This window comes from Gadus macrocephalus, chromosome 15 (genome assembly GCF_031168955.1).
Source record: "Gadus macrocephalus chromosome 15, ASM3116895v1".
Lineage (NCBI taxonomy): Eukaryota > Metazoa > Chordata > Actinopteri > Gadiformes > Gadidae > Gadus > Gadus macrocephalus.
This window is the reverse complement of record NC_082396.1, coordinates 277,289-296,223: the sequence shown is the minus strand read 5'-3', so window position 1 is coordinate 296,223 and position 18,935 is coordinate 277,289. Positions and strand designations below refer to the sequence as shown.

Below are 18,935 nucleotides of genomic sequence, written 5' to 3'. Positions count from 1 at the left end.
TAGAGATAGATACAGTCATACGGCTCTATAGAGATACAGTCATACGGCTCTATAGAGATACAGTCATACGGCTCTATAGAGATACAGTCATATACTCAGGGTGTGTCAGGTGATTCCGGGGTTGTGTTTCATGTCCCTGCATTAAGTCCGACCCCCCCCCCCCCCCCCCCCCCCCCCACCCCCATCCTCCAGCACCACAACATGCCGACACATTATCACGCCCTCACAGGCTATAGATTAACTATTCATGCAGTCCTCCTGTGTTCGCTCTGCTCCAACGTGCTAAACCCGGGAACCTCCACGGTATACCTCAGCCCACTAACCTACCCTAACCCTAACCCTAACCCTAACCCTAACCCTACACCACACTGAGTATTACATCACAATTAACCTTTGACCCTTCGTTGTGTCATCCCCAAGGTCGCTCCACGGCAACGAGATCTCGGAGCTCCCAGATGGCATCTTCAATGACGTGGCCTCTCTGTCTCACCTGTGAGTACGACCAGGGGGGCTGTGGACGCACACACACGCACACACACACACACACACAAACATATGCACACATGTACAGACCCTAACACACATTGACACCAACACACACACACATAGACACACATAGACACACACACATCTCCCTCCTGCGGTGCCCATACCACCAGGGTAGGGCAGTGTACAGTTGCCCGTGTGTAGGGCTCTGTAGTGGGCTTCATATGAGCTGAGCCCCCTTAAAGCAACCCCAGCCCTGTGGTGGAACACAGACCTGCTAGTGTCTCACTGCTCTCTGACCAACACACACGCACACGCACGCACACACACACACACACACACACACACAGACCTGCTGTCTCACTGCTCTCTGACCAACACACACGCACACGCACACATTCACGCACACACACACACACACACACACACACAGACACACACACACAGACCTGCTAGTGTCTCACTGCTCTCTGACCAACACACACGCACACGCACGCACACACGCACACACACACACAGACACATAGACACACAGACACACTGACATCATACATTAGCCAATGTTTTCAAGGTCTGTGGACTTTTGTGTTTGTTTATTCACGTCTGTACGTTTGTATGAGTGTGTATATATGTGCAGGTCTGTATATGAGAATGAGAGTGTGTGTGCGTGCGTGTGTGTGTGTGTGGGGGGGGGGGGGGTAGGTAGCACGCATCCCCACAGAAGGTTCTGTTGTTGTCAGCACTGCTTCAGGTTCCCCCCCCCCCCCCCCTCCCGATACCCCCCCGCCCCCCAATGACATTGAGTGATCAATAGACCCCGATCAATAGACCCCGATCAATAGACCCCGATCAATAGACCCGATCGATGTGTGAGCCAGGCGTCAGCGGTGCTATCGGACGAGCGCAGTGAAGGAGGGAGGAGGTAAGGAGGGAGGAGGTGAGGAGGGAGGAGGTCCACTATGGAGGGAGGAGGTCCACTATGGAGGGAGGAGGTCCACTAAGGAGGGAGGAGGTAAGGAGGGAGGAGGTCCACTATGGAGGGAGGAGGTAAGGAGGGAGGAGGTGAGGAGGGAGGAGGTGAGGAGGGAGGAGGTCCACTATGGAGGGAGGAGGTCCACTAAGGAGGGAGGAGGTAAGGAGGGAGGAGGTGAGGAGGGAGGAGGTCCACTATGGAGGGAGGAGGTCCACTAAGGAGGGAGGAGGTAAGGAGGGAGGAGGTGAGGAGGGAGGAGGTCCACTAAGGAGGGAGGAGGTAAGGAGGGAGGAGGTGAGGAGGGAGGAGGTCCACTATGGAGGGAGGAGGTCCACTAAGGAGGGAGGAGGTAAGGAGGGAGGAGAAGGATGGACCGGGCGGCCCACTCAGTGGCTTCATGTTAGCAGATGTCAGGTGTCGTCTGTTGGCCCCCGTATGACAGATGAGCCTGTGTGCCCGGGCTTAACGGGAGAGAGGGGGGGGCTGGGGGGGGGGCGGCTGGGGGAGGTATGGGTAGGGGGGGGGAGGACAGAGCGTCATTGATTCATGACCACCGTGACAGACGTGTTTAAGTGTGTGCTGCCGCTTGTCCCCCCCCCCCGTCATGATGAGTCTGGGCTCCCCCGGGAAGAATAACGCCTTGATTAGTCTTTGTTCCAAATTACGATGCATATCGAATCGTTCCTCCTTTTGTTTCATGTATATGAACTGACGTTGCGGGTGAGGCTAGTTTGTAAGAAGACAGCGCCATCTGCTGGCAGGTCATCGCAATGACAGGGGGTGTACCCGAGTCGAGAGATAGAACCATATGTTTAACTTGACGTAAGGTTATCTTCGGTGACTGGTTTCCCTTGCCTGCTGTCCCAGGGCCATCGGAGCCAACCCGCTGTACTGCGACTGTCGCCTGCGCTGGTTGTCGGACTGGGTGAAGACGGGATACAAGGAGCCAGGCATCGCCCGCTGTGCCGGTCCGAAGGAACTGGAAGGGAAGCTGCTGCTCACCACGCCAGCCAAGAAGTTTGAGTGCCACGGTAAGCGGGGTGGGGCAAAATGTCTTTGTGAGCAAAATGTGTTTTTTTGTTCTTTTCTTTTTGATAGATTCTTGTGATCTGAAGGATATAGCGTAACGCTCTTCTTCATGTAATGGCTTCAGGGGATGTGGATACCAACATCCGGGCCAAGTGCAACCCTTGCCTGTCCGACCCGTGTCTGAACCAGGGCATCTGTCACAACGACCTGATGGAGGTTTACAGGTGTAGTTGTCCTCCAGGCTTCAAGGTCAGAACACCTCCATACTCGCCCTAAATATAAACCTGCGTTCCTCTTCAAAAAAGGTTTTCTTTCAGCCTCATGACAAGAGATGCGCCAGAGGTGTGAATCATACGTTCTCTTTGTGTGTTGTGCTGTGCAGGGCCGGAACTGCGAGAGCCCCCTGAACGCCTGTGTGAGTAACCCCTGCGCCAACGGAGGAACCTGCCAGCTCAAAGAGGGCGAGGAGGGTGCCTTCAGGTGAGCCACACGACACTTCCCATCGGACACTTCTGATGAAACCAATTCGTCTTTAAAGAGAGAAATATGGATTTTCCTTTACTGAGTTCAATGTTCTGTGTGTGTGTGTGTGTGTGTGTGTGTGTGTGTGTGTGTGTGTGTGTGTGTGTGTGTGTGTGTGTGTGTGTGTGTGTGTGTGTGTGTGTGTGTGTGTGTGTGTGTGTGTGTGTCTTCAGCTGTTCCTGCCCCCTGGGTTTCGAAGGCCCTGCGTGCAAAATTGACGTTGACGACTGCGAATACAGCGACTGTGAGAACGGAGCAACGTGCGTTGACGGGATCAACAACTACACCTGCCTCTGTCCTCCCTACTACGCAGGTAACACACACGCACACCCACACGCACGCACGCACACACACACGCACGCACACACACACGCACGCACACACACACACACGCACGCACACACACACACACGGACACACACCACACGCACACCCACGCACACACACACATGCACACACACAGACACACACCACACGCACACCCACACACACACACACACATGCACACACACACACACGCTCACACACACGCACACACACAGACACACACCACACGCATGCACGCACGCACAAACAGGGGGATGGAGCCCCCTGTGTGTCTGGATGACCTCATGGTGGATGTGTCTGTGATGATGACCTCATGGTGGATGTGTCTGTAATGATGACCTCATGGTGGATGTGTCCGTGCTGATGACCTCATGGTGGATGTGTCTGTGCTGATGACCTCATGGTGGATGTGTCTGTGCTGATGACCTCATGGTGGATGTGTCTGTAATGACCTCATGGTGGATGTGTCTGTGCTGATGACCTCATGGTGGATGTGTCTGTGCTGATGACCTCATGGTGGATGTGTCTGTAATGATGACCTCATGGTGGATGTGTCTGTGCTGATGACCTCATGGTGGATGTGTCTGTGCTGATGACCTCATGGTGGATGTGTCTGTAATGATGACCTCATGGTGGATGTGTCTGTGCTGATGACCTCATGGTGGATGTGTCTGTAATGATGACCTCATGGTGGATGTGTCTGTAATGATGACCTCATGGTGGATGTGTCTGTGATGATGACCTCATGGTGGATGTGTCTGTGCTGATGACCTCATGGTGGATGTGTCTGTGCTGATGACCTCATGGTGGATGTGTCTGTGTGTCGATGACCTCATGGTGGATGTGTCTGTGCTGATGACCTCATGGTGGATGTGTCCGTGCTGATGACCTCATGGTGGATGTGTCCGTGCTGATGACCTCATGGTGGATGTGTCTGTGCTGATGACCTCATGGTGGATGTGTCTGTGCTGATGACCTCATGGTGGATGTGTCTGTGCTGATGACCTCATGGTGGATGTGTCTGTGTGTCGATGACCTCATGGTGGATGTGTCTGTGCTGATGACCTCATGGTGGATGTGTCTGTGCTGATGACCTCATGGTGGATGTGTCTGTGCTGATGACCTCATGGTGGATGTGTCTGTAATGACCTCATGGTGGATGTGTCTGTGCTGATGACCTCATGGTGGATGTGTCTGTGCTGATGACCTCATGGTGGATGTGTCTGTGTGTCGATGACCTCATGGTGGATGTGTCTGTGCTGATGACCTCATGGTGGATGTGTCTGTGCTGATGACCTCATGGTGGATGTGTCTGTAATGACCTCATGGTGGATGTGTCTGGGCTGATGACCTCATGGTGGATGTGTCTGTGCTGATGACCTCATGGTGGATGTGTCTGTGTGTCGATGACCTCATGGTGGATGTGTCTGTGCTGATGACCTCATGGTGGATGTGTCTGTAATGACCTCATGGTGGATGTGTCTGTGCTGATGACCTCATGGTGGATGTGTCTGTAATGACCTCATGGTGGATGTGTCTGTAATGACCTCATGGTGGATGTGTCTGTGCTGATGACCTCATGGTGGATGTGTCTGTAATGACCTCATGGTGGATGTGTCTGTAATGACCTCATGGTGGATGTGTCCGTGCAGGGGACATGTGTGAGGAGATGGAGGACGTCTGCGCCCCCGGTCGGAGTCCCTGTAAGCACCAGTCTACCTGCCTCATCACCTCGGCGGGGCCCAAGTGAGTGAGCACGCAGTCCGGGTCCGCAGGTGGATTAGAAAGGGGGTGTCAAAGTGGGGGCCCCACAAGAAGTCGCTTGATGGGCCGTATCGCCAGCCTAGTTGCCTAGCAACCAAGAATGAAATATAATTTCTCTTATAGCTACGCAGATCGATGGAGCCAGCCGTGTCCCAACATAGGCCTGCTAATACAATCACTCCTTATGAATACAAGCTAAAGAATCGATCGCTCTCCAAACAAAGGCCACGGTTCATGTTCATGTTGCTGCCGGTGGGGGGGTTGGGGGGGCGATGCCCCAGCAGGGTCCCGGTGGGTCACACCCTCTCCCCCTCCCGTACCGTAGGTGTGTGTGCACTCCTGGCTACGTTGGCGACGACTGCAGCGTGGACTACGATGACTGCAGCGAGCACCGCTGCCTGAACGGCGCCCAGTGCCTGGACGAGTTCAACGGCTACTCCTGCCTCTGCCCCGATGGCTACAGGTGAGCACACAGTCACCGGGCGTTCACCTCTCCTCCGGGGGTCAGAGTGGGCGAAGGTATGACGGGGGAGGGAAGACACCCGAAATGGGTCAGGAAATGACAACTCATAGGACTGCTGTTTGGGATCGAACCTTTGTCGCTGCCAGTGATGCATGGTTTGCGTGTCGGTGGGTTTTGCCACCCAGCCAGCCAAAGATACCTTCTCAGCCTCCGTCAGTAATGCACCTCAATTCATCTCCCCTGGAGGAGTCTTCAGGTGAGAGCATTACGTGGGTCATCTTATCTTCACTATCTGACCTTCTGTTAAAAGCAATACAGAGGTAGGCGTGTCTTTTCTAGCGCTATGATCACCGCGACCTGCTGTCACGAAGCCTCCAGCCCGTCCTCTAACCTACCGGTTACTAAGCGTACCGCGCTGTTCCTCTACCCCTGATGCGGTCACTAACTAACCCCCTCGCCCCAGCGGTCACTAACTAACCCTCTCACCCCAGCGGTCACTAACTAACCCTCTCACCCCAGCGGTCACTAACCAACCCCCTCACCCCAGCGGTCACTAACTAACCCTCTCACCCCAGCGGTCACTAACTAACCCTCTCGCCCCAGCGGTCACTAACTAACCCTCTCACCCCAGCGGTCACTAACTAACCCTCTCACCCCAGCGGTCACTAACTAACCCTCTCACCCCAGCGGTCACTAACTAACCCTCTCACCCCAGCGGTCACTAACTAACCCTCTCGCCCCAGCGTTCACTAACTAACCCTCTCGCCCCAGCGGTCACTAACTAACCCTCTCACCCCAGCGGTCACTAACCAACCCCCTCACCCCAGCGGTCACTAACTAACCCTCTCGCCCCAGCGGTCACTAACTAACCCCCTCACCCCAGCGGTCACTCACTAACCCTCTCACCCCAGCGGTCACTAACTAACCCTCTCACCCCAGCGGTCACTAACTAACCCTCTCACCCCAGCGGTCACTAACTAACCCTCTCACCCCAGCGGTCACTAACTAACCCCCTCACCCCAGCGGTCACTAACTAACCCTCTCGCCCCGGCAGCGGTCACTAACTAACCCTCTCGCCCCAGCGGTCACTAACTAACCCTCTCGCCCCAGCGTTCACTAACTAACCCTCTCGCCCCAGCGGTCACTAACTAACCCTCTCACCCCAGCGGTCACTAACTAACCCTCTCGCCCCAGCGGTCACTAACTAACCCTCTCGCCCCAGCGGTCACTAACTAACCCTCTCGCCCCGGCAGCGGTCACTAACTAACCCTCTCGCCCCGGCAGCGGTCACTAACTAACCCTCTCGCCCCGGCAGCGGTCACTAACTAACCCTCTCACCCCAGCGGTCACTAACTAACCCTCTCACCCCAGCGGTCACTAACTAACCCTCTCACCCCAGCGGTCACTAACTAACCCTCTCGCCCCAGCGGTCACTAACTAACCCTCTCGCCCCGGCAGAGGTCACTAACTAACCCTCTCGCCCCGGCAGCGGTCACTAACTAACCCTCTCACCCCAGCGGTCACTAACTAACCCTCTCGCCCCAGCGGTCACTAACTAACCCTCTCACCCCAGCGGTCACTAACTAACCCTCTCGCCCCACCGGTCACTCACTAACCCCCTCACCCCAGCGGTCACTAACTAACCCTCTCGCCCCGGCAGCGGTCACTAACTAACCCTCTCGCCCCGGCAGCGGTCACTAACTAACCCTCTCGCCCCGGCAGCGGTCAGCTGTGCGAGGCGCCCCCGTCGGCGCGGTCGCTGTGCGAGCTGGCCGACTGCCAGAACGGGGCGCCCTGCGTGGAGCGGGGGGGACGCGCCCTCTGCCAGTGCCTGCCCGGGTTCGGCGGCCCGCGCTGCGAGAAGCTCGTCAGCGTCAACTTCATAGACCGGGACTCGTACCTGCTGCTGTCCGACCTCAAGAACTGGCCGCAGGCCAACATCACGCTGCAGGTGGGCACACACACCTGGGGGGCTGGGGTGTGTGTGTGTGTGTGTGTGTGTGTGTGTGTGTGTGTGTGTGTGTGTGTGTGTGTGTGTTTGTGTGTCTATAGACGTGTATGTGTTTGTGTGTTTTGTGTGTGTGTTTGTTTGTTTTAGTTTTGTGTGTGTGTTTTTTCTTTTGTGTGTTTGTGTGTGTGTGTGTGTTCGTTGTGTGTTTCTGTGTGTGTGTGTCTGTGTGTTTGTGTGTTTTGTGTGTGTGACTTTGTTTGTTTTTGTTGAATGTCTGTGTGTTGGTTGTGTGTGTGTGTGTATGTTTGTCTGTTTTGTGTGTGACTTTGTTTGTTTTTGTTTCATGTCAGTGAGATGTGTGTGTGTGTGTGTGTGTGTGTGTGTGTGTGTGTGTGTGTGTGTGTGTGTGTGTGTGTGTCAGCGCATGCAGGTATTGATTTGTACATAAATGAGCAATAACCAATGTAGCGTGCACATATGACATTGAGGTGACCTTGTGATGCCAGGTCTCCACGGCGGAGGAGAATGGCATCCTGCTCTACAACGGAGACAACGACCACATCGCCGTGGAGCTGTTCCAAGGTCACGTCAAGGTCAGCTACGACCCAGGCAGCCAGCCAGGTCACGCCATCTACAGGTACGGACGGGCAGGAGCTCTGGGGGGGGGGCGGCCTAGGGTTAGGGTTAGGGTTACCCCCATACCTCTAGGGTTAGGGTTAGGGTTACCCCCATACCTCTAGGGTTAGGGTTAGGGTTACCCCCATACCTCTAGGGTTAGGGTTAGGGTTACCCCCATACCTCTAGGGTTAGGGTTAGGGTTACCCCCATACCTCTAGGGTTAGGGTTAGGGTTACCCCCATACCTCTAGGGTTAGGGTTACCCCCATACCTCTAGGGTTAGGGTTAGGGTTACCCCCATACCTCTAGGGTTAGGGTTACCCCCATACCTCTAGGGTTAGGGTTACCCCCATACCTCTAACCCTCACCCTGACCTCCTCGGCCTCCGTGTGGTAGAAGCCTTCCTTACCCCCCCGCTCCTTCATGATGTGTAGCTGTAGCTCTGGATAAAGCGTCCGCCAGATGACTGAACACCGCCCTGTCAGAGCCACTGCTCCTAGGGGCTGCTCTCCAACGGTCTCTGAGTTCTGGTTCTTAGAGTTAACGGTCTAAGTGTTCTCTGAGTTCCGTTCTTCGTGTTCTCTGAGTTCTGGTTCTTAGTGTTAACGGTCTAAGTGTTCTCTGAGTTCCGTTCTTCGTGTTCTCTGAGTTCTGGTTCTTAGAGTTAGCGGTCTTAGTGTTCTCTGAGTTCTGGTTCTTAGTGTTCTCTGAGTTCTGGTTCTTAGTGTTCTCTGAGTTCTGGTTCTTAGTGTTCTCTGAGTTCTGGTTCTTAGAGTTCTCTGAGTTCTGTTCTTAGTGTTCTCTGAGTTCTGGTTCTTAGTGTTCTCTGAGTTCTGGTTCTTAGTGTTCTCTGAGTTCTGGTTCTTAGTGTTCTCTGAGTTCTGGTTCTTAGTGTTCTCTGAGTTCTGGTTCTTAGTGTTCTCTGAGTTCTGGTTCTTAGTGTTCTCTGAGTTCTGGTTCTTAGTGTTCTCTGAGTTCTGTTCTTAGTGTTCTCTGAGTTCTGGTTCTTAGTGTTCTCTGAGTTCTGGTTCTTAGTGTTCTCTGAGTTCTGGTTCTTAGTGTTCTCTGAGTTCTGTTCTTAGTGTTCTCTGAGTTCTGGTTCTTAGTGTTCTCTGAGTTCTGGTTCTTAGTGTTCTCTGAGTTCTGGTTCTTAGTGTTCTCTGAGTTCTGTTCATAGTGTTCTCTGAGTTCTGTTCTTAGTGTTCTCTGAGTTCTGGTTCTTAGTGTTCTCTGAGTTCTGGTTCTTAGTGTTCTCTGAGTTCTGGTTCTTAGTGTTCTCTGAGTTCTGGTTCTTTGTGTTCTCTGAGTTCTGGTTCTTAGTGTTCTCTGAGTTCTGGTTCTTAGTGTTCTCTGAGTTCTGGTTCTTAGTGTTCTCTGAGTTCTGTTCTTAGTGTTCTCTGAGTTCTGTTCTTAGTGTTCTCTGAGTTCTGGTTCTTAGTGTTCTCTGAGTTCTGGTTCTTAGTGTTCTCTGAGTTCTGGTTCTTAGTGTTCTCTGAGTTCTGGTTTTTAGTGTTCTCTGAGTTCTGGTTCTTAGTGTTCTCTGAGTTCTGTTCTTAGTGTTCTCTGAGTTCTGGTTCTTAGTGTTCTCTGAGTTCTGGTTCCTAGTGTTCTCTGAGTTCTGGTTCCTAGTGTTCTCTGAGTTCTGGTTCTTAGTGTTCTCTGAGTTCTGGTTCTTAGTGTTCTCTGAGTTCTGTTCTTAGTGTTCTCTGAGTTCTGGTTCTTAGTGTTCTCTGAGTTCTGTTTCTTAGTGTTCTCTGAGTTCTGTTCTTAGTGTTCTCTGAGTTCTGGTTCTTAGTGTTCTCTGAGTTCTGGTTCTTAGTGTTCTCTGAGTTTTGTTCTTAGTGTTCTCTGAGTTCTGTTCTTAGTGTTCTCTGAGTTCTGGTTCTTAGTGTTCTCTGAGTTCTGTTCTTAGTGTTCTCTGAGTTCTGTTCTTAGTGTTCTCTGAGTTCTGTTCTTAGTGTTCTCTGAGTTCTGGTTCTTAGTGTTCTCTGAGTTCTGTTCTTAGTGTTCTCTGAGTTCTGTTCTTAGTGTTCTCTGAGTTCTGGTTCTTAGTGTTCTCTGAGTTCTGGTTCTTAGTGTTCTCTGAGTTCTGGTTCTTAGAGTTCTCTGAGTTCTGTTCTTAGTGTTCTCTGAGTTCTGTTCTTAGAGTTCTCTGAGTTCTGTTCTTAGTGTTCTCTGAGTTCTGTTCTTAGTGTTCTCTGAGTTCTGGTTCTTAGTGTTCTCTGAGTTCTGGTTCTTAGAGTTCTCTGAGTTCTGTTCTTAGTGTTCTCTGAGTTCTGTTCTTAGAGTTCTCTGAGTTCTGTTCTTAGTGTTCTCTGAGTTCTGTTCTTAGTGTTCTCTGAGTTCTGTTCTTAGTGTTCTCTGAGTTCTGGTTCTTAGTGTTCTCTGAGTTCTGGTTCTTAGTGTTCTCTGAGTTCTGTTCTTAGTGTTCTCTGAGTTCTGTTCTTAGTGTTCTCTGAGTTCTGGTTCTTAGTGTTCTCTGAGTTCTGGTTCTTAGAGTTCTCTGACTTCTGGTTCTTAGTGTTCTCTGAGTTCTGGTTCTTAGTGTTCTCTGAGTTCTGTTCTTAGTGTTCTCTGAGTTCTGTTCTTAGTGTTCTCTGAGTTCTGTTCTTAGTGTTCTCTGAGTTCTGGTTCTTAGTGTTCTCTGAGTTCTGTTCTTAGTGTTCTCTGAGTTCTGTTCTTAGTGTTCTCTGAGTTCTGTTCTTAGTGTTCTCTGAGTTCTGTTCTTAGTGTTCTCTGAGTTCTGGTTCTTAGTGTTCTCTGAGTTCTGTTCTTAGTGTTCTCTGAGTTCTGTTCTTAGTGTTCTCTGAGTTCTGGTTCTTAGTGTTCTCTGAGTTCTGGTTCTTAGAGTTCTCTGAGTTCTGTTCTTAGTGTTCTCTGAGTTCTGTTCTTAGAGTTCTCTGAGTTCTGTTCTTAGTGTTCTCTGAGTTCTGTTCTTAGTGTTCTCTGAGTTCTGTTCTTAGTGTTCTCTGAGTTCTGTTCTTAGTGTTCTCTGTGTTCTGGTTCTTAGTGTTCTCTGAGTTCTGGTTCTTAGTGTTCTCTGAGTTCTGTTCTTAGTGTTCTCTGAGTTCTGTTCTTAGTGTTCTCTGAGTTCTGGTTCTTAGAGTTCTCTGAGTTCTGGTTCTTAGTGTTCTCTGAGTTCTGTTCTTAGTGTTCTCTGAGTTCTGTTCTTAGTGTTCTCTGAGTTCTGTTCTTAGTGTTCTCTGAGTTCTGTTCTTAGTGTTCTCTGAGTTCTGTTCTTAGTGTTAACGGTTCTTAACGTCCCGTCCCCCCCCAGCACTGAGACCATCAACGACGGGCGGTTCCACACGGTGGAGCTGGTGACCTTCGAGCAGATGGTGAACCTGTCCATCGACGGGGGTCTCCCCACCTCCATGGACAGCTTCCGGGCGGCGCGCCCCCTCACTGGGGAGGCCCCGCTCTACGTGGGGGGTAGGGGCCCTCACCACACCACCCCCTCCTCCGCAGGCACTCTGAACTTACTACACTCTACCCCCCCCTCGCCTCGTTACCACCGCAACCCCGCCCTGATAACCCCCCCCCCAGCCCAGTCCCCCCATCACCCCCCCAGCCCAGTGCCCCCATCACCCCCCCCCCACTCCAGTGCCCCCATCACCCCCATCATGACTGTGTTTGTTAGAACCAACGTTAATCATCGATTACACCAACACATAACGGCCAGGCCTGTTCACAGAACTACCACCAACACGTTTACGTTTAAGGGAAAATTACACATTTTGAGCTTAGATCATTTACCCTATCGATGCAAATATGAATCCACGGATGCACAGATGCCGCTAGCGGTCAAAGAGTGCCCCCTGGTGGCTGATATATGAACTAGCAGACACAGTCCTCCACCTCAAACATGTTTCGTATGCATGCCAGTGTGACTCCATGTATTATGTCGTTTGATGTGAAATATCACAGCCTGATTCTCCTGAGATAAAATAGAAAGATAAAACAACCTATGCAATATATATAGAACCCCCATGGCTCCAGTGGAGTTTGGAAAGATAATTCAATATTCAATCAAATAAAAGTTGACATCAGGAGGACTGGAGGAGTTCAGACAGCTGTGGTTTTGGTTCTGTGATGTGACGTGACGTCTTGTTCTTGCTATAGTAACCATACACAACATCCATGACCAATCCGTGTCCTTCCTGTTGTCCTCTCTTTCAACGATGTGGCCCAAATTTCAATCCAACTATAATAACCATAACAACGGTGTATTTAATTCAGAATCAGACTCTCCCCGTTGGGACGCACATCCTCTTGAAGCTCCTTCCTCCATTAAACCCATATCAGCCCTGTGTCCGTCCGCTGTGTGTCTGTCGCCCCGGCTCTCCGCCTCCCCCCTCTAACCGTCCTCCCCCCCCCAGGGATGCCCGTGGAAGGCCCCTCCGCGGCGTTCCGTCTCTGGCAGATCCAGAACGGCTCCAGTTTCCACGGCTGCATCCAGAACCTGTACATCAACAACGAGCTGCAGGACTTCACCAAGACCCAGATGAAGCCGGGCGTGGTGCCCGGCTGCGAGCCCTGCAGGAAGATCTACTGTCTGCACGGGATCTGCCAGCCCGACGGAGCCCAGGGGCCCGTGTGCCACTGCCAGCCTGGCTGGAGCGGACCCCACTGCGACCAGGTCGCCGCCAACCCCTGCCTGGGGAGCAAGTAAGGCACCGCTTTCAAAGTGTAGGATAGCTCCCATATAATATAGATATATATAGATATAGATATATTAGTGCTGTCAGTTAAACGCGTTTAAGCACTAATTATATATATATATATATATATATGTATGTATGTATGTATGTATGTATGTATGTATGTATGTATGTATGTATGTATGTATGTATGTATGTATGTATGTATGTATGTATGTATGTATGTATGTATGTATGTATGTATGTATGTATGTATGTATGTATGTATGTATGTATGTATGTATGTATGTATGTATGTATGTATGTATATATATATATATATATATATATATATATATATATATATATATATATATATATATATATATATATATATATATATATATATATATATATATATATATATATATATATATATATATATATATATATATATATATATATATATATATATATATATATATATATTAGTCCATAAATATATATATATATATATATATATATATATATATATATTAGTCCATAAATATATATATTAGTCCATAAATATATATATTAGTCCATAAATGTGAATAAAAAAGAAAAAGTACAATTTGAGGTACCGTGTCGTGGTCTCGTATACTAAACTGCGTCTTGCTCCTTGCCAGGTGTGTCCATGGAAAGTGCATCCCCTCGGTCGGCCAGACGTATCACTGCGAATGCTCCGAGGGTTATCACGGCACCCTGTGCAACCAGCAGGGGGAGCTGTTCAACCCCTGCCGCCGCCTGAGCTGCAAGCATGGCCGCTGCCAGATCTCGGACACGGGAGACGCCTACTGCCACTGTGAGAGCGGCTACACCGGAGAGCTGTGCGATGCAGGTTTGGTTTCAGTTGTTAGGCGTTGGTAGGGCTGAAAGGTAGGCATGGGTTTTTCCCAGCTGAAATGTTCTGGTTTTGCTCCAAAAAGATTTCCTCAGCTTAGGCAGCCCTGAGTAAAGATGCCCTAACCGTTCCTGCTCCTAAAGGAGCTGTATCTGTGTCAACTTGTAGTCGCTTCCAATGATTAAATAGTAATTGAAGTAAACTTTTTTGTTCCCTGACCCCATTTCTAGCTCTGAAAATGTTTGCAGCCCCAGCTTGCCTCTACTTCCACTAGTTTTTACCCACTTAACATTGAACTACAGTCATAGACCCCCTCCAAAGTGCTTGGACACGCGCACACGCACACGCACACGCACACACACAGTCTCGTTGTCAGATTGGTTTGTCACAAATTAAATCATCGTACTGACCGAGCGGCTTTCTGCAGTACTGACTAACCCTCCCCGTCCACGTTCCCCCAGAGTCCGAGTGCCGAGGAGAGCCCATGCGGGACTTCTACCAGGTGCAGCGGGGCTACGCCATCTGCCAGACCACGCGCACGGTGTCCTGGGTGGAGTGCAGCGGGGCGTGCGACGCCGGGGCGTGCTGCGCCAGCCAGCGCATGAAGCGCCGGAAATACACCTTCGAGTGCAGCGACGGCACCTCCTTCAGCGAGGAGGTGGAGAAGACCATCAAGTGCGGCTGCGCTGGCTGCATGTAGCGGGGGCCGCAGCTCCCCCCCCCGCCCCCCTGACCCCATCCACCCTGCGTCCGTCACCCCCCCACCACCGCTGTAGCTGCGCTGGGTGGAAGACTGGAAGAGAAGGAAGGAGGAGGAGGAGAGTGGACTGGAGGAAAGAGAGCGAGACAGAAAGTATAAAGAAAAAAATATATAAAACCCTCTATCTATATATTATGGACAACGATGTTTGTAAAATAGGACATTCCCGTCCATGGTCCAAGGATGTAGACCTACAGTGACACGGGGAGAAGCACAACAGCAACTTCTCAACGTCCAAAAAGAAGAAGAGAAAAAATCCCCAACAGAACCCGTTGTACCTTCGACGTTGCTCCAAAAGGATCCACAGATTTCCAAGGTGTTGCTGAAGCGTTCAGTGAGGTGTCCCCTCCGATACCCCAAACACCCCCAGTGTGACACCCCCATCCATCCATCAAGCCATCCATCCATCCATCCGTCCATCCACCCCAGGTGTGTCAGGTCGGTGTTGGAGCCACTGAGCCACCTGTTCACCATCTGAACTTTCTAGAGGCAGTTGGGACAAGGGCCGCCAGACTGGCAACCGATGTCAGAACGGCACAGATATGACCGTAAGCGGACACAAAGGTGAAGAGAGAGAGACAGACGGAGAGAGAGCGAGGGATGAATGAGCAGAGGAGCTGGACTGCATGACTTGGTGAAGCTGGAGGCGGAGCTTGGCTGGGCCTCGCTGGACTGGGCTGCCCGGGTCAGGTTCAGCACGTCGCTCTGAGGGTAGGCGGGGATCTCTGGCCGCTCATTCATTAACACATTGCATATGGAGAATGGAACAGGTAGGGTTGGAGCCGGCACATCATCCAGTTGGGATATACGCATATATATATATATATATATATATATATATATATATATATATATATATATTCAGACTTAGAGCGGCAGGTGTTTGGGTGTCACAGTTGTACTGTGAGCCACCTTGCATAGAGACTCCATAACTAAGACTAGACGGCACTGACTAGCAGCACTGAGCACTACAGTCATAGACCCCCTCCAAAGTGCATGGACACACACACACACACACACACACACACACACACACACACACACACACACACACACACACACACACACACACACACACACACACACACACACACACACACACACACACACACACACACACACACACACATCCAGTGCGCAGATTGGTTTTGTCACAAATGAAATCTGTTCATCTCCACACCCATCAGAGCGGCCAGTGCCCGGTGGTATTCAGTTTCCCAGCATGCATTGCCTCAGGGTTAGGATGATTTGCATAATCTGCCCCCCCCTTCCAAGCAGGAGGTAGTCTAGTCCCCCCCCCATGCCTGCAGTATTAAACTTGTGCAAACTGTTGCATGTGTGGAGATGAGTTTGACAATGAATATGTAGAGCTTCTTAATATCATGTAATTACAAAGCAAAAGATTGCAGATTTTGTTTTGTTTTGTGTTATTTCTTATATTGATTTGTGTTACTTTTTGTTTTGTTCTGTGATGTAACCTAACTCCTTTAGCCCCACCACTTTATACAAAAATGCCTAACAGATTCTAATATATATACATATATATTTGTATTTCATTTTGGTATAGTATTTTTCTATGTTTAAGGAGTGAGTCTGTGTTTTTTGGAAGCTATGGAACTATTAATGGCATTATTTGGTTCCATGGTGTTTTTATATGTTAATTTCATTTCCTCAAACAAGCTAATTAGTAATCGGCCAAAATAAATAAGTAAACACATTTGGTTGGCCTTGTTGTGTAGGAGGCAGTATTGATTTAGAAATATGTTTAATATTGTATATGTTGTCTTCCATGTGAATATTACATCTAATTCCGTGAGTGTTTTTTATTTTATTTATTTCATCTAAAGGCTCTTTCCTGTAGAAAGTAAAAGGCATTCATGCTGCTGACTTTCAGATATTTTCAATAAAGTTTAAAAGAAAAAAAGTTAAAAGGAATACAAAACAAAGATAATTTTGCAAAAAAAAAAAAGAGGATTAAATGTAAGGTATTTGTAACTTACTGCAGTGTTTCACCTTGTCTGGCTCAGACATTCCCTGTTGCTGCTGAGGCAGAGCTATCAATAAAGGTAGAAGTGGCCCCATTTCCATTGATTTGTATTTCCACAGGAAATTCCGTAACTCACGTGAAAACAGACTTTATAGGCTCCAGATTCTTTTGATTGTTTTTTTATTTTTGTTTTGCTTATTATTTGGGTTGCATTTCTATCATTTCAACTTTTAAAACTGTGGCATTTTTGTTTGACAGAATTCAACTGATCATAAGCTTTGGTCAAGCCAGTAGAAATAAGACGCACTATGAGTTGGCCACGGGGACATTGATCAAGGATTCGGTTTGTCATCCGCTAAATGTTTAAAAAACTTGTAACCAACTACTGAGAGGTTAGGAGGCTCTGTCTGTTGGTATTTCTATCAACATTACCTGGCTACAGGATACACAAATTAAAGAAGATATGTGTGCCATTTTAAAGTGAACAAAACAGTTACACCTGAATGTATAAATATGTATAAATATGACCTATGCTTATTCATAAAGTGGTTAAACTATTAGCTGTTTAGTTTCCAATGTAAGATACATCCATTGCAATTTATTCTGTACGTTGGCGGTTCATCATAAGGAAAGCGTAGGCACGGTCATACAAGTCGCCGGCCTAAATGTCTAATCTCTTCCTAAAGTGTGAAAAGCTAACAGATCTGAACCAGTTCAAGGTCTTTCCTAGATGTCCACTCCAGAAAGCTTCGCTAAATAACCTTTTCCAAAATGTCTGCTTGCTTTTACACTAGGTTATTATGTGACGCCGGTGGTGAACAATAGGCCTAGCTCCAGAGGGGATCTAGTGAAGGATACTGGTTGAGCAGTCACTGTCGTCCTCAGATTGGGTACATCTTCACAGGGAGAAGGTCCACGTTGTGTTGGGTGTGGCTTTATCCTTTGTGTCTCCTCCCCCCACCCCTACTCTTCCTGTTACACTGAGGTCTACTGGTGAGAGTAGACGTGTCCTCTGTCGGTGGCCATCTTAGTGGTACTTGTGCTATGTTGAGATGTAATTCAGTTTTCAGGTCAGGCGACCGGAAGCTCCAAGTTTATATCTTCCATCTTAGGGAACTGTATTTGTCAATGATAATAAAAAAGAAAGGCACAATGTATCTGTTGTAATGAACTGGTGCGAAATCGAAGATATGTTATCTGGTTGGGCACCACCCTGCCGATCAAGTGTTTTTTTTTTTTTTTTTGTATAATGGTGGAATTGAACTGAGAAACTCCCAATAATGCTGAATGTATGTAGTGCCACCAACAAATGTTTACCAAATCCCCACTCTTTTCATTCATTAAACTTTAATGTGTGTGCTTTTAAATGCGTTGTCGTTTGCCTCATGAATTGTTTTGTGTATGTTGGGTGTGGAGTAGTCCTACAATAACTTCATTGCTTAACAAGTATCTTAATCGAAAGTACTGAATCAATTACAATCATTTAGAATTGCAGCAAACAGAAGTCATTAGGGTTGTTATCCAATGCAACCGTCAGACAGATAACATATTTATCCCAAAAAATTAATTTAAATGATCTTAAACCAATTTCAATTTAAAATGTATCTAAAATAAACTTTAATAATCGTTATTTTTTTAAATAAAGAACTAATTTACATCTACATCAAATAAATATATCTAAAATGCTAAATGTGTGAAAAAACAAATATTTGTTCTTTATATCTCCCATAGGGACGTTGTCTACGTTTTAAGATGCTTTTCTTTTTGTACTCTGCATTTTTTGCCCATCACCTGTAGAATGTAGAATACAGAATGTAGCTGTAGAATATAAATATATATATTTCTTGCCTTTAATCATATTAAACTCATAGTAAACTACTATGATGAGTAACTGGTATAGATTTCAGCCCACTTTTACTTAGTTGAAGGTTGTTTAGCCACATCAAGCTGCGTCTAGTCAATTGGTCTTTTGTGAATTCAAAAGAAAGATCACCATAGCTGAATCTGGTTGTGCCAAAGATGTGAAAATATATATCTAAATCTCAAAGTTAAATATTTGTGCGCCTCTTTAAGCTGTTTTCACATTAAGCCTTTGTAGGGCATCCCAACTCGTGTTGTCTTATACAACATATGTATTTAGGTTACGCACATATTCCTCCTTTCCCAAACAGCTTTATCTTTCTGGGTCACCTGTTCACCAGAGACATGCTACAATACTTCACTTTATACGGTTGGGAGTAAATCCCTCAAAAGTTTCTGCCCTTTCTTCCAAGACAGAAGGGAGGAATTGTATTTTTACAACACAAGTTCATTAGGTGAACGTATTTTTTAACATTAATCTGCAGCCGAGGCAGTGAGCAATCAACTACAAATCTGGAAACATCTAAAAAGAAATACCTTTCCCCAGCTCTCTAACCACTGTGCTGATTGCGATGAACTCATTGCGCTGATAAATGAGATTGTCCTAGTTACCGGTTGGGCAGGGACGCGGGAAGTGAGGGTGCTTAGGGTGCTGCAGCACCCCCCCCCCCCC

The 18,935-nt window shown here is 48.4% G+C and overlaps 1 protein-coding gene across 2 annotated transcripts; it reads left to right on the top strand.

The window, feature by feature from the left end:
- Positions 1-334: 334 nt before the first annotated feature.
- On the top strand, positions 335-17,769 carry slit1a (slit homolog 1a (Drosophila)). Of its 2 annotated transcripts, none has more exons than XM_060072844.1 (13): positions 335-492; positions 2,327-2,490; positions 2,613-2,737; positions 2,871-2,968; positions 3,184-3,323; positions 4,990-5,083; positions 5,427-5,564; positions 7,287-7,515; positions 8,022-8,152; positions 11,410-11,564; positions 12,512-12,800; positions 13,441-13,652; positions 14,117-17,769. In XM_060072844.1, exons 3-13 carry the CDS (start codon positions 2,699-2,701, stop codon positions 14,353-14,355), a joined length of 1,764 nt encoding a protein of 587 aa, XP_059928827.1. In that variant the 5' UTR covers positions 335-492; positions 2,327-2,490; positions 2,613-2,698; the 3' UTR covers positions 14,356-17,769. The 2 variants fall into 2 exon arrangements, with proteins under 2 accessions (XP_059928827.1, XP_059928825.1); XM_060072842.1 differs by having other exon boundaries at positions 11,410-11,600.
- Positions 17,770-18,935: the final 1,166 nt, after the last annotated feature.

What these genes read in the sequence shown, in the direction of transcription:
- slit1a (XM_060072842.1), top strand. Translation starts at nt 2,699, where the DNA reads ATGGAGGTTTACAGGTGTAGTTGTCCTCCAGGCTTCAAG. An exon ending in GGCGAGGAGGGTGCCTTCAG is followed by an intron (nt 2,969 to 3,183) that starts GTGAGCCACACG and finishes GTGTGTCTTCAG; the next exon opens with CTGTTCCTGCCCCCTGGGTT. An exon ending in CTCTGCCCCGATGGCTACAG is followed by an intron (nt 5,565 to 7,286) that starts GTGAGCACACAG and finishes TCGCCCCGGCAG; the next exon opens with CGGTCAGCTGTGCGAGGCGC.